Source organism: Schistocerca gregaria, chromosome 1, assembly GCF_023897955.1.
Source record: "Schistocerca gregaria isolate iqSchGreg1 chromosome 1, iqSchGreg1.2, whole genome shotgun sequence".
In the NCBI taxonomy this organism is placed as follows: domain Eukaryota; kingdom Metazoa; phylum Arthropoda; class Insecta; order Orthoptera; family Acrididae; genus Schistocerca; species Schistocerca gregaria.
The window spans coordinates 879,473,194-879,489,228 of record NC_064920.1 but is presented as its reverse complement, the minus strand read 5'-3'; the positions used below and the strand labels follow the sequence as shown (position 1 = coordinate 879,489,228).

General features: G+C 39.0%; 1 protein-coding gene across 2 annotated transcripts in view; it reads left to right on the top strand.

Moving 5' to 3' along the window:
* Positions 1-15,483, top strand: part of LOC126273423 (lipid storage droplets surface-binding protein 1) — a 154,606-nt gene extending 139,123 nt beyond the window's left edge. For both annotated transcript variants that reach the window (XM_049977008.1, XM_049977001.1), the window contains exon 8: positions 14,183-15,483. In XM_049977008.1, coding sequence (XP_049832965.1) covers positions 14,183-14,299 — 117 coding nt within the window. In that variant the 3' untranslated portion in view covers positions 14,300-15,483. The remainder of the gene's footprint in view (positions 1-14,182) is intronic.
* The last annotated feature ends 552 nt before the right edge of the window (positions 15,484-16,035 follow it).

Sequence of the window (16,035 nt, the reverse complement as noted above, 5' to 3'; positions counted from 1 at the left end):
AACTTTATCTTTTTATTTTTTGTCAGAAACTGTATCATATTGGTTTTTGAAAGATTTAAGGTTAGGCTATCTGCAGTGAACCATTTGTGTACTTGAGTAGAGACTGTCATGGCTGTACCCTGCATTGTGGAGTTGGGCCCTTTTACGAGGATACTTGTATCGTAGGCAAACATTACTATTTTTGCTCTGTTATCAATTGTGATTGGTAGATCATTAATGTAGATACGGAAAATTTGTGGCCCAAGAATTGACTTTCATGATGTAAACAAGTCAATTAGATTTTATCAAGTTTCACTCAGCAAGTAAACTGAGAACCTTTTATTTTAGTACTTCATTGTGAAACACTTCATAGTTATAACAGTTCCCTGTGCATGCCTATTTGGATATAGTGCACAGCACTGATAGCTGGAGAAGCTACATATAAAACAGTCACAGCTGGTTAGTAACCTGGCTTTTCCACAACACTGTCAAGACATGGGGATTGAAGTGTGCAGTGGTCAAACATCACATAAGAACTGCTGAAGTGAAAAGAATTTTATGGAAGATGAGCCATGCTGTAATAAGGAAAAGAATACGTCATACAAGAGACCATCTTGTGCCAATACTCACCCCTTGTATAACTGCTATCTATTTTTGTTGGTAGCTCTCTCACCAAGGTATCGGCAGTGGGTAGCTATGACTTAAGCTGCACATCAATGAGCTAATTTAAGCATGGCAATGGGGAAACAGTCCAATAAATTTGAGTGCCTTAATCAAGAGGCAGGAAGTACTGGGTCTAGTGGCATTCACCAAACTGCCATCAACTACTCTGACGTGAAAATTGATGAAGTCACCAACTTGCTGCAGAATGAAAGCCTGAATTTTGCTTCATCTCCACAAATGCTACCAGTTGCCAACACTGTCAGTGTAATGGACAAGTGCAGCGTGAAATCATCAGGATTCACAAGATGAGATAAGGGTTGCTACTAACTGGGTTTTAGTGTCAGCCAAGCTCCCATTCAATATTAGCAGGGTGGAGAGATAAGGACTGAAATTGTTGGAGGAAGATGAAGAATTACATTGGCCAACATGGGGAATACAGCAGTTGTCTTCAATGCTACTGATTACCGGAACAAAGTGTGTCTGTTGTTGGAGGATTGCAATTACCAGATTCTTTAATGAGATATGACATTGGCACTAAACAAGGGGACAGGGGAGTTCTTAAAAACTCTTGCCTCTCTGATGAACTTGTCAAGAATTTTGTGCAAGATCACCTGACCACACTAGTTATGTGATCTGTCTGAAATACTCAAAAGAGGATGTACCACTTAGACCAATCATCATTACTATTGGCCCTTATTCATAAATGGTGGCAAAGTCTTTATCTAAACTATTGGTGTCTATAGTTGGTCACTGCAGACACCACATTAGAAATTGTCAGATTTTTGTAGATGTCATCAAGCAGAAGAGGATAGGTCCAAGTGAAATCATGGTCAGTCTCAACTTCATATCCCTGTTTATTAAAGTACTGGTAGGAGAAGCAGTAAGACTATTTTCTGTCATATTCTCTCCTGATTTCTAAAAATTATTTTGGCTCACCTTGATGACCATGTATTTTTTTGTGCAGTGGAAATTACTATCAAATGAATGATGGGTTTGCCACTGTAACCAGCCATAGATAATTCTTTCATGGAGGATTTTGAAGAATAAGCATTCAATAGTGTCCCATTTCTGCCCATCCTGCTTCTTGATACATATTGATACATTTTTAATTTGGCCATATGACAGCGATGCACTGCATAGATTTATTGACAATTAGGTTGCAGTAGTACTGGGAGATGGTGAAGCTTGCACAGGATAGAGTAGCATGGAGAGCTGCATCAAACCAGTCTCAGGACTGAAGACCACAACAACAACAGAATGGTGTGCATCTGAACATAATATTTCTGAATGAGAAGGGGAAGGATGACAAGTTGCCTTACTTAAATATGGTATTCAGACAGAAATAAGATGGATGACTTGACAATTTCATGTATCAAATCCACCACTCAGCTCAAAATAGAACTATGCTTAATACTCTAACACACAGAGCCAGGACTATTTTTGGACAAGAAACACCTTGGTTTCAAGATGAAGCTCTAACAATGGTGTTAAGAAGAAATTGGTTATCAGTCTGTGATATTTGGCCAATGGCATCAATCAAATGAAGACATGACATTGTTCAACGAAACCAGGAGGACCAACACATAGTGCAACTTCCATTCTGCTGTGCAACAAGTAGTAAGAGAAATGGAGCCTTAAACAAGCAATGAATCAATATGGTCTTCTGCCCACAAGGAAAATTAAGGAAATGTTGTAACTCATTGAAGATAATCTCAGCATGAAAGTATCAAGAATTTATAATATTCCTGGTGTGGTAGCAATCATGTGGGCGACCTATATGATCTATTATTGATCACTTTGTTGAACATCACTACCACACTGAATTTCGAAAAATCAGCAATGGCTGAGCACAGCCTATTAAATAAACACAAGATTATGTTCGAAGGTATGAGAAGTCTGGTGTACACTTCAGACAATGGGACTCCGTGATTAGAGAAGTAGTGGAAATCAGACTGTGCAATAAAAACTTCAATAGAGACACTGGCTACGTACTTAGCAATGCGTGGAAGCATTCACTTGATAAAGAAATAGTATAGTGGAGATTTATCTTAGTTCAGTGCCCAGTATGAGCAGTGGTGTTGCAGAAATGTTGGGTAGGGAGTGCAAACATAATCTACGAATGTAGAGCTATCACCATGGTACATGCCATTTCTTTGATGTTATGACTTAGTCCAGCCAATCAGATGCCATTCTTTAGACATCATAAAAGGGGAGCCTTGCCAGTTTCACAGCAGTCAGACTTTGTCCCTGATGACAATAATGGAGCCAGTCATCAAAACCTTAAATTTTATCTGAATTTGACACAGTAGTAAACTAAGAACTTTTATCCAAATAAATTACTGCTTTTTGAAAAAAATAAATTAGGTAGAAAATATTGCACCAATTATGACTACACAAAGCAAAACTAAGAATTTTGCAGCAAGTATATTCTGATTGTATGTGACAAGTTAAATGCACATCTCACTGGTCTACTTGATGCTTCTACTTGCCACAGGCTCCTGTAGATCCAGAAGATACTCAGTACATGGCTAAAGAATTAATGCTTAGCTACAACACTGTTATTGCAGATGAGCCAAACTCACCATAACATCCTCTCTTCAGAAATTGCTACTCTCACAGAACTGTGAGAGGGCTTTTGCAGAGTTTGGAGGGATAGGAGGCAAACTGGTGAAAGTTGAAGATCTGAGTCAGCCTGTGAGGCATTCTCAGATGGTTTAAATGGTAGCAAACTGCAAAGTTCACCCAGCAAAAATAAAAATTTTAAGTGACAGAATTGCTGGCCTCTTTCCTTCAGGAAGTAAAATATTTAGCACTGCTGATTAAAGTACACACACTGTCTTAACTAATAGCTCTTTGCTTAGGGATATATTGGAGAAGGTTAAAAGGAAGGGCAGCTCACTCAGACCCCAGAATGAGAGAGACCCACCCATTGTGAGGACCAGGATAGGTGAGATGATTCTAGCAACAGTCAGCAAGAGTACTGTGTGACACTTCGTGATGTGGAGAATTGATTGGAAAGGGTGGATTGAACAGAGGAATAAGGAGACTGGAAAAAAGGGCGTGAGTACAGGATGGGTAATGGAGTAGGTATGGATGTGAGTTTAAAGAAAGAATTTGTGGAGATTGAGGCCAGGAGGATTATGGTACTGAATGATATGTTGTAAGACAATTACCATCTACATAATTCTGAGGTACTGGTTTTTTGGGAGGAGACTCCAGATAGAAATTGCTTTACAGCAGTCACTGAAACTGATTCCATGCATTCGCTACCTCTTCCTTGCAACCATCTGCTGCTGTTCCCTAGACCTCTCTCTCACTACCTACCATCTTTCTCCCCTTGTCTATTCCACTGCCGTATGTGTATTGCTTTCACACTCATCTGAAGAAACTGCCATCCAGTACACCAAGTGAAAGTACCATTTAAATTGTTCTGTATTTCTTACAATCTTTTGTCAGCAAACGAGACTTCTGATCCCATGTAATAAACTGTGTGTGCCTGTTGAGCACATTAGTAAATCTATTATGCTCCCTTATGCCACACTAGCTGCTGTTAGCAGTTTCATTGAATATTTGCTGCCCAGTATAATGAACTGGGTTTTCTACATCAAAAATTCCTCTAGTCATCATCTATGGAATACATAGTGCAGTACATGCTTGGTTTGGTTCTTATTTGAGAAACAGAATGCAGAAAGTTACCCCATACTGTAATACAAAGAAGGACCCTAAATCACATGTTCGAGGAGAAATTAAAATGGGGACTCGCACAGGGTTCCATCATTGACCCACTGTCGTTCCTGCAGTACGTTAATGATCTAAAATTTTATTTGAAGCAGGAGGCATAGATAGTTCTGTTTACGTATGAAACAAGCATTGTTATGAAACTGAGCTGTAAAGTATCAATAGATAAAATAGTGAAGGATTATTTTGTAAAGGTTACTGGGTGATTTTGCACAAATGGGCTAGCTTCAAACTTTGAAAAAACACAGCTCATACAATTTTATACTCTCAAAAATATGACACGTCCTATTATCCTAGTTAACTGAAGAGAAATAATGAACAAGGTAGGAAGTTCTAACTTTTTAGCAATGCATGTGAACGAAAACTAGAATAACCATGTAATAGGCCTGGTGAAGTCTTTAGGATGGCTATTTTTTCATTGAGAATAATTGTCAACTTTTGGGACATAGAAGTCTATGAATTAACATATTTTGTGTACTTTCATTCAGCAATGTCTCACAGTAACACCCCATGTTGGCAAAAAGTATTCGTTGCACAAAGAAAGTTAGTAAAGTTATGATCAGGGTTCACACACGTACATCTTGCAGGCATCTCTGTAAGCAGGTGGGAATATCAATCACAGCCTCACATTTATTCACTTATAAAATTTGCTATCAACAATCCATCTGAGCTGAACAATGACAGATATATTAACAAGTAAAACAATGGAAGAAAAAATGATGTGCATTACCATTTTAGAAATCTGGCTTGGTTCAGAAAGGGATGAAATATGCATCTATATAAGTCTTAAACTTTCTAACCATGGAGATAAAATGTTAGACAGACAGCAAAAGTGTTTTCAAATGTTGATTAATGATGTTTCTCTTTAACAACTCCTTCTGGACCATAAAGGAATTCTTGAATAGAAATAATTAATTAGTCGTGTGTACAAAATGGACAGAATATAGCCATATACATATTTTTCTCATTTTTTCTATGTATTGTTAAATATATGTTATATGTTTCTTCTGCATCATGCTTATCATGAGTTTGTATTATGGAACATGTAACTATTAACTAAAACTAACTACAGTCGTCATTTATGGGCCATTGAGAATTCCCACACTACAGTTCTGAAGGTCTAGCAACAAAACTTTGCAGTCAGCTTGATACTGGCCCTAGTCAGTGACTGGTTAATAGGTCCACTTGTAAATTTTCTGACTTGATGGAACTAGAACCCCATTAGGATTCCTTGTCTTCCAAAAACCTAATTGTTGATTGCTGGGAGCTTTAGCAAATTTTAAATTACTTTACACAACACCATTAAAATAGATTTTAATTTTATATTTATTTTCCAAGGAATCACCGTACTTATACAATCATTCATTCATTCATTCATTCATTCATTCATACATACATACATACATAAACAAACATAACACAATAGGTCAGTAACAACATAAACTTTTACGTGTTGAACATAATTCAAAAAGTTTCAATAATGTTCGATAAATGTTTCTTGATACTAAGTTTTACAGCACGTTAAACAATGACAGCACCACAAAGTCAGTTTGCATATTCTATAATAAATATGCAGCTCATACTAACCAATTGTATACTTTTGACTGCTCTTGAGGATAGCTTGCCGAGGACTGACAGTATCTCTGTGTACAGTGCCTGTTTAAAGACATATGCAATATGCTTTTTACAAAAATTGTCACATTTTTAGTACTAACATAAAAACAGAAACGATAGTTAACAGGTATAGATGTTAGAGAGAGAATGCATTTTGTTTAATTCTGCACTGCATAAACTTCAGATTACCTAAATTACAGGTTTTATTTTATGTAGTTAAATTTTGAGGGTGAAGTTTTTTTTCCTAGGATTTAAAAAAGCCCTCCAAGACATTTTTGGAATGTTAAACTTCCTAATTAAGACATTTAATTAAATAAAAATTGTTTTTTTAGTGAAAGTATTTATTTTTGGAAATGGAAGAATAAGGGCTATAGGATAGTGCCCCTGCATTTTTGAAAGGATTGCATACTAGAATTAGAATATTCTGAAAATAAACAATTTTTAATTAAGGCAACTTTTTAATTGAAACGTTTTCATAAAAGAAAATATGATCTTTAGAAAGAAGAAGAGTGGGGCTTTCTTATAAGGTACATCAATTGTGAAACAAACAGTTATTAACAGTGTTGAATTTACAAGTGCACATGGATTACTTGAATCTAAATTTTTGAACATTTCTGTAAATAAAATGTTCCCCCTAGAACTCAGTAGTGTGTAAATTATACTGTGAATAATAAAGTTCAGAAAAATACAGGTGGGAAAAGAATTCTGATATTTCACACATACATAGTTTATATATTACATATGGAACAGAGGGCAGAGAAAAAAAATAGTATTTGTATTAGGAGTGGTATTACACCTTGATATGGTTCAGTCTGCTTCCTCCCTGTTTAAATATGCCAGTGTATATTATGTTTCTGAGAAGCATATTCTCCACATTTTGGAAGATGTCCTACTTGATCTTTTTGGAAAAATGTAGAGCCCAAAGCTCACTTTGAACACCTTTCACATAAACACCAGTGTCAGATGTCCTGTGAAAGGAAGATAAGAAGAAGAGGTCCTGTTTTGTGGTCGGCTCATTTACTTGTTCTGGAATGAACTGACTTCGTATTGTGGGGTCATTTTGAATGTGTACGCAATGGCAGTTTATATAAAAGATGATCTCCAAACTAGAGATCCCACTGCCTGTGTCATTGTTTGATCAAGGGGGCATGACAACTTGTGTAACAATGTCACACATACACAGAAACTAGAAGATGTCTGTTTGAACAACAGTCATAAATGAAGCGCATTGTGCCAATAAATAAAATTAACATAATAAAGTGTCTACCTGAATTTGCATATCATTGTCAGTCTAACTGCGTATTGTAGATATTATAGCTTCTGAATCAGTTATTTTTGGCCTTGGTTCACTATCTTAAATTGGCACATTTATCCTTCTCCAACATCCCTGTAATTTTTTTATCATCACAGAGACACTCTGTACATACCGCAAAGTAGATGGCAGGAGCAACTAATAACATGTTTTTAATTTTTAGTAGGATCAGCTAATAACATGTGTGTTTAATTTTCTGTTGTATTTAAAAGGATTTTTGGTTTCCTGCTTTATGTAGACCATTGAGTAGTCTGAAGAACCTTTGCATCAGATTACAAACTCTGCTGAACTACAAATGCAGAGCCAGAGTTTACATGAAAATTATTTTTCTGTCTTCCATTATTGATGTGGAATTTATATAACTAAAGAGTAAACATGTTTAAAGGTAATGTAAGAACTTATAGATCTTTTACGAACCATGACTTGCTTATCCACGAATTAGACAAATATGGAATTAAGGGCAATGCTCTGAATCGGTTCACATCATACTTGCACAACAGAAGACAAAAGGTAACTATCACTTCAGATGCAGTGGAATATAGTATCCCAAGGTGTACCTCAAGGCCCCATTTTGGGGCCAATCCTCTTCCTATTCTACACAGATGCTTTATCATAAATATAAATGCCCCATCAGTTCTGTTTGCATATGACACTTCTGTTTGCATATGACACTTCTGTTTGCATATGACACTTCTGTTTGCATATGACACTTCTGTTTGCATATGACACTTCTGTTTGCATATGACACTTCTGTTTGCATATGACACTTCTGTTTGCATATGACACTTCTGTTTGCATATGACACTTCTGTTTGCATATGACACTTCTGTTTGCATATGACACTTCTGTTTGCATATGACACTTCTGTTTGCATATGACACTTCTGTTTGCATATGACACTTCTGTTTGCATATGACACTTCTGTTTGCATATGACACTTCTGTTTGCATATGACACTTCTGTTTGCATATGACACTTCTGTTTGCATATGACACTTCTGTTTGCATATGACACTTCTGTTTGCATATGACACTTCTGTTTGCATATGACACTTCTGTTTTAATAGAAAATGACAGTGCAGAAATATTCTGGGCTCTGTCATAAGCACACTAGATACCCTAGAAAACTTGCTCAAATTAATTTCAATTTCAAAACCCATATGGTACATTTCAAAACTAAGTATTCAAAATGTGTCAAAATTAAAATATAACATAACAATTGACAATTCCTAGCATTAAATGTGAATGAAAACTGAAGATGGAATGCACATACTTACTTCCTATCAAATAAACTAAGCAGTTTTGCAGTTGCAGTGCAAATACACTCCTGGAAATTGAAATAAGAACACCGTGAATTCATTGTCCCAGGAAGGGGAAACTTTATTGACACATTCCTGGGGTCAGATACATCACGTGATCACACTGACAGAACCACAGGCACATAGACACAGGCAACAGAGCATGCACAATGTCGGCACTAGTACAGTGTATATCCACCTTTCGCAGCAATGCAGGCTGCTATTCTCCCATGGAGACGATCGTAGAGATGCTGGATGTAGTCCTGTGGAACGGCTTGCCATGCCATTTCCACCTGGCGCCTCAGTTGGACCAGCGTTCGTGCTGGACGTGCAGACCGCGTGAGACGACGCTTCATCCAGTCCCAAACATGCTCAATGGGGGACAGATCCGGAGATCTTGCTGGCCAGGGTAGTTGACTTACACCTTCTAGAGCACGTTGGGTGGCACGGGATACATGCGGACGTGCATTGTCCTGTTGGAACAGCAAGTTCCCTTGCTGGTCTAGGAATGGTAGAACGATGGGTTCGATGACGGTTTGGATGTACCGTGCACTATTCAGTGTCCCCTCGACGATCACCAGAGGTGTACGGCCAGTGTAGGAGATCGCTCCCCACACCATGATGCCGGGTGTTGGCCCTGTGTGCCTCGGTCGTATGCAGTCATGATTGTGGCGCTCACCTGCACGGCGCCAAACACGCATACGACCATCACTGGCACCAAGGCAGAAGCGACTCTCATCGCTGAAGACGCCACGTCTCCATTCGTCCCTCCATTCACGCCTGTCGCGACACCACTGGAGGCGGGCTGCACGATGTTGGGGCGTGAGCGGAAGACGGCCTAACGGTGTGCGGGACCGTAGCCCAGCTTCATGGAGACGGTTGCGAATGGTCCTCGCCGATACCCCAGGAGCAACAGTGTCCCTAATTCGCTGGGAAGTGGCGGTGCGGTCCCCTACGGCACTGCGTAGGATCCTACGGTCTTGGCGTGCATCCGTGCGTCGCTGCGGTCCGGTCCCAGGTCGACGGGCACGTGCACCTTCCGCCGACCACTGGCGACAACATCGATGTACTGTGGAGACCTCACGCCCCACGTGTTGAGCAATTCGGCGGTACGTCCACCCGGCCTCCCGCATGCCCACTATACGCCCTCGCTCAGAGACCGTCAACTGCACATACGGTTCACGTCCACGCTGTTGCGGCATGCTACCAGTGTTAAAGACTGCGATGGAGCTCCGTATGCCACGGCAAACTGGCTGACACTGACGGCGGCGGTGCACAAATGCTGCGCAGCTAGCGCCATTCGGCGGCCAACACCTCGGTTCCTGGTGTGTCCGCTGTGCCGTGCGTGTGATCATTGCTTGTACAGCCCTCTCGCAGTGTCCGGAGCAAGTATGGTGGGTCTGACACACCGGTGTCAATGTGTTCTTTTTTCCATTTCCAGGAGTGTATTAACAAAGTCCAGTGATTTGAGTACATTAAAAACAGCATGTCATAGTTATTTTCAATCTGGCATTTGATTTGTTATAATTTTCTGGGGAAATTCAAATAGTGCATCTCGAATACTGACACTGCAGAAGAAAATTACCAGATACATGTGTACTGCACAGTAAACAGTATCCTGTTGCTCATTGTTTCAGAAACTACAAATCCTAACTATTCCCTTCATATACATATATGAAATTCTAATAATCCTACACAGCAGACAAACATTGTCAGCAACATCAGGGCACCTACATATTTTTTGGCCAAATACCTGACGGGAATATTAAGTCCTTATGCGGGTAAATGCCCTCATCACATCCGTTATTTTGTTAAAGGCCTTGATAGCTTCAGGTTGGATGAGTCAGATATCATGGTGAGTTTTGACGTCGTTTCCTTGTTTACGAGGGTACCCCTGCGAGAGTCGCTAGAATTGATTAGTCAGAAGTTTGACGAGAATACTACTGAACTTTTTAGGCATGTCTTGACTTCCATGTATTTTCTTTTTAATGGAGAACACTACGAACACACGGAGGAAGTCGCCATGGGTAGCCCACTCTCACCGGTGGTAGCGAATTTGTACATGGAGAACTTTGAGGAGGAAGCCCGTCGTCATCCGAATGGAAACCTACTTGCTTTTTCCGTTACGTGGACGACACGTTAGTCATCTGGCCACATGGTATGGATAAACTCCTTGACTTCCTTACACATCTAAACTCCATACACCCCAACATCAAATTCACTATGGAGACTGAAACGGAGGGTAAATTACCTTTCCTTGACGTCTTGGTCAGGAGAAGGGCTGACAGCACCCTAGGTCATGGGGTGTATCGGAAGACAACACACACTGATCTGTATTTGCACGCAGACAGCTGCCACCACCCTTCACAGAGGAATGGGGTACTTAAAACTCTAGTACATAGGGCGCGCCCTATCTCTGACGCAGAGAGTCTACCCCAGGAATTGGAACATTTGAGAACTGTATTTCGAAAAAAGGGTACTCAGAGTGGCAGATCCAACGTGCTCTCCGCCCAACCACTGCAGCACAATCTGTTGAGATGGATGAAGTCACGAGGGAGGAAGTAGGTACTGCATTTATTCCATACACAGGCGCACTCTCGGGGAAAATCGCCCGCATTCTGAAGAAACACCGGGTCGGAACTGTGTTTTGTCCTCCAAATAAAACTCCTGCACTGGTGGGGAGCGCCAAAGATGACCTCGGTTTGAGGAAGGCCGGCGTGTACCAGATTCCGTGTCAATGTGGCAAGTCGTATATTGGTCAGACGATGCAGACCGTCGAGGATCGATGCCGTGAACACCAGAGGCTCACTCGACTGATGTATCCGAGCAAGTCGGCGGTCGCTGAATTTGTGTGTTGGAAAATCACGCTATGGAGTATGACCGCACGAGGATTCTGGTACAGACATCGAGATACTGGGACAACGTTGTTAGAGAGGCCATCGAAATTCGCATCAATGACGACCTCATAAACTGTGACTGTGGCTATAATCTTAGCAAGACTTGGGAACCAGCGATTGGGTTAATCAAGAGTAAATCGAGCAAACATATAGTTGTGATGACCACGACGGATGGAGCCATCACACCGACGTCATCTCAGACGCCGTCGCAATCTGTTCCACCGCACTATCGTGGCGCTGGCGCGGGGCGCGGACAGCGGAGGGAGCGCACCGCAGGTGGAGGGTATGTAAATCGGCCGCCACTGCGACCGAACCCAGTTCCCCCTGAGCAGCCATAGCGCACGGATCTCCGTGCCGGCACGTTCACAGGAGCTCAGTCCGTCAGTTCACCTGATGATGGCGACATGTTTGATCGCCGAAATATTGTGCCCGTTGGACACTATAGACCGGCAGTACACCCATGGATATTTTGATTAGATTATGTATGTTGTGAGACTAATGAACCATAATTCACAATTTAGACTTTTGTCAGATCTCCAGAAATCTTCTTTGCACAGTACTATTACTGTTTGCTGTTATAAATACTTTTACTTTGACAGTATGGTCCCAGAAAATTATCCTGTATCGTAACGGAATAAAAATGTGGAAAACAAGCCAGCACACTACCCTTTGAGTTAAAAGAATGACAGATATTTCTAAATTTTAAAGATATTGGACTGAGTTGCTTGATTTTTTTTATCTCTGTGTTACCTCCATTTTAGCTTGTTGCTCTGTTAGGCCGCAAAGTATTTAACACATTTTATATCTTTTAGCATGTAACTATTAATGTAGATTCTGTGAGTTCTGTGTGAATTCTCTGGTTACATTAATAACAAATTGCTATTAATAGCAGGCAACTTTTTATGGCTTTTTAGTTCCACTAATCAACTGTTGGCTATCTGTTATATCAGACTTCACAGTTTGTGAATTGATACTATTAAATAATAACAGTTATATTATAGACATATTATTAAATGGAGGCTGGAATAGCTATTGTTTTCTACAGCTGTAATGGAGCCATGTGTGAGATGATCCATGTCATATGTTGGTTAACATACAACTAATATTCAGGCTTCATATCATCATAATTATGAGTAAAATACCAGTCAGATCTACATTCTCTGTTTATCTCTCACATATCAGCACCACTTTCTATCACCTCCTAATTCGTTATATCCTCAAATCTTTTCTGTTAAAAGAATTTTGTTGCTAATTTCCCTATCTTTCAGTGTTGCATGTCTGTCTTGGCCTAGGGCACAGTAACATTCCTGTTACATCTCAGAATGATTAATTTCCTTCAATTTTTTCCTGTTATTTTTCAGAGGAAGCAGTCCATGGCAAAAAGTTATGTTTTGTACACATGTTTGTTTATGGGAGTATCTGTGTATAATAATTAATAGTGAAAACTGGAACTGATCACATAAGTGAAAATGTTCCAGTAAACATGGGACCACAAACAAGCCATTTTTGAGACAGCTGTGAATGTGTGGTTAAGGGCAATGAAATATTGGCCTAGTTAGTGCAAATGTATTTGAAATATAAACTTTAGATTAAGTCCCCATCAAGCTGGGTTCAAATGTCACCATAACCTACCTTTGCAAAGAAATACATACTACTTCAGCATGTTGCATGTTGCAATTTCCTATACACTTATAGTTATTTAAGGAAGTGTGACATGTGTTGTCCTTGCTTTTGGATGCAATATTGCACTTGTCTATGCTGTTAGTTAGGAATTCCTTCAAATATCCTAGATCATCTCAAGAATTTTGACAAGACTGTACAACCTGCTTTTCCTGTTCTGCAACTGTTTCAACATGAGTACTGTACACTTTGCTTTTGATGTGACCTTAGACAGCCAAGGTACATGCCCTGCTCATCTTACCCACCTTGGATCATATTTGGCTTTTGATGTCATCACACATCAGCACCAAAATATGCTGATTCCTTATCATGGATGTACCACATTCTAAAATCATGGGCCATGGGGGAAATTTGAATTCAATTACATATGGTTTTAATCAAAATGTTTACATTTCAAATAGAATTGTACTAACTGGATTATCATTTCATATCAAAGACAATGATATCTCATGACCACACATTTGTTATCTTGCAAATGACTCATTTGCAGACCTCTATTTACTGGAATGTGTTTGCTTCTATTGTCAAAGACTTTATCCTGTGTCAGTGGTTGCTGTTACCGGTAACTAAGATGCACACTGTGCTTACTTTTTGTATAGTTTGTTTTGAAATAACATTGTCATATCATCAATAACTAATAATTAGCTTTAATATTTTATGCAGCTGATAAAGTATATCAACCATTTTAAAGATAATTACACATCTTTAAGTTCCCATCCCAAAGCATTGTAATTAATAATAAATTGAACTTTTCGTGTCTTTCGAGACTCTTTCAAGGAGTATGAACACGGTGTTCATTATGTTATAAATACTTTAGCCCACCACAACAAAGTTAATAATTTCTTTGAAAAGCATAATGTTAACATCACCAAGGTAACACTTTTCAAATCAATTTACACATTACTGTGATATTATGTTTGCAAGTTTTACAAACTTAATGTACTCATCCAACTCAATAAATAGAATACTGATCACACTTTCAACTTACTTTTTTAATTGCAGGAGACGCTGACAAAGTCAAGTTCCAAAAAGGGAGAGAGCAAGAAAGCACCATCTTCTAGAAATGGAGAAGTGCAACCTACTGAAAACAAATCTGCTGTGACCAAAAATCGACGTTAATGTAACATATGTCATGCTTATGTTCGAGAAAAAATTCATTGATTTATTTGATGGAGAATTTTTTGGGCATTGTGCAACGATACAATGATGGAACTGAAGCATGTAAAAATGTGTTCCCAAAAATCATCACAGCTATATTCTAAATTCTTTAAAAGGATGTTTCCATATTCCACACAATAGTTAGTTATTGCATCTGAAAGGAATGTACTGAAACACAAAATATACACTATAAATTCAATTAAATTTTGGAGATCCATTTGGGGATAAATACAGTAAGAAGTATTGAGTATTTTCATAAACAGGTTTTAGAATATTTTTTGAAACAAGCTTTGTTTGTAACTTTTTTGCATATTCCAGATGGGCAATATGACCTGGCAATTTGCTTCATTAAGGATTTTTGTCATGTCATTATGCAGTGAAGAAAATTATTCTCTGAAAGTCTAGGCTAAACAATGTCTTTAACCTGTGTTATCAGTCAGTAAAAACATTGTCTGTTGATGTACTCTTAAATATTATAAATCATTCAAAATACATCTGACATTATTTGTTTCTTAGGTGAAAAAAGATGAAAATATGTAATTTTTAATGTATGGTGTGTGCATGGCTAAAAGGTACTGAACAAAACTGAATTTTCATAATTTCTCAGCCGCTACATTGTTAATGTAACATGAACCACAACTTTTATTAGTGAAATTTCCTTCATTGAATAACCATTAATGAACCTCAACTGAACAAAGATTCTTTGTTTGATTTTTGTATCTAACTTCATTCACATTTTCCATGTTATATACCATATACTTCTCACCAACAAGAACAACTTATTTCCACTAGGACCCATGCAACAAATGATGCCTTGGAGATAACCAAAAGTATCACATATCAAACACTGCTGTAAATTTTAACTTATACTCATAGCATTTGAGACAAGTGTACAAAGATTCTTACATAACTATATTGGCTAGAGCACTTTTTGAACAACTTATTGTTGCACAAAATTGGAAGGTACCTATTTTCAGAAGTCATAAATGTATATTTTAGCTCCCAACACTATAACCTAATGTTGATAATGTAGGTGATAGAAATCAGAATTGTTACAAATACTTTTTTTTTTACAAAACTAACACTATTATGTATTTGTTTGACAATGTAAAAGACTGATAAGTAAATAAATTTTTAGTTATTTATATGAAAAGATAATTTTATCTGCAGTGATAGAAAACATATAATATTTGTTCCCTATGACTAACTTACACGTTTTGGCTGTTAGGTGTTTGTAAGAAACACACTCTCTCTCTCTCTCTCTCTCTCTCTCTCTCTCTCTCTCTCTCTCTCTCAGGACAATGAATTATTTGTGTGTTGGTTGGACTTGTGTTAAACTCATCATCATTTCCTTCGGGCCTTTCTCCCACTTCTAGGCAGGGTCGGTCGTGTGACTATGGATTTGGCAATGTTAGTAGCAGAGGGTGGTCGGATGCCCTTCCTGCTGTCACCCCGAACCCCCCAGGATGGAATTAGTGTACCCCAGCTGTCTGCATCCAGTGTAAGCCTCGAAACAGTGTGAACATTTTCAAATGCTTGTGAGTCATGTCACCGAGGTGTAACATGGGGACCAGCCCCATATTCACCTAGCGGGCTGTGGGAAACTGCCTAAAAACCACATCCAGGCTGGTCAGCATACCAGCCCTGTTGTTAAGCCACCGGGTGGATTCGATCTGGGGCCAGCACGCCTACTTGAG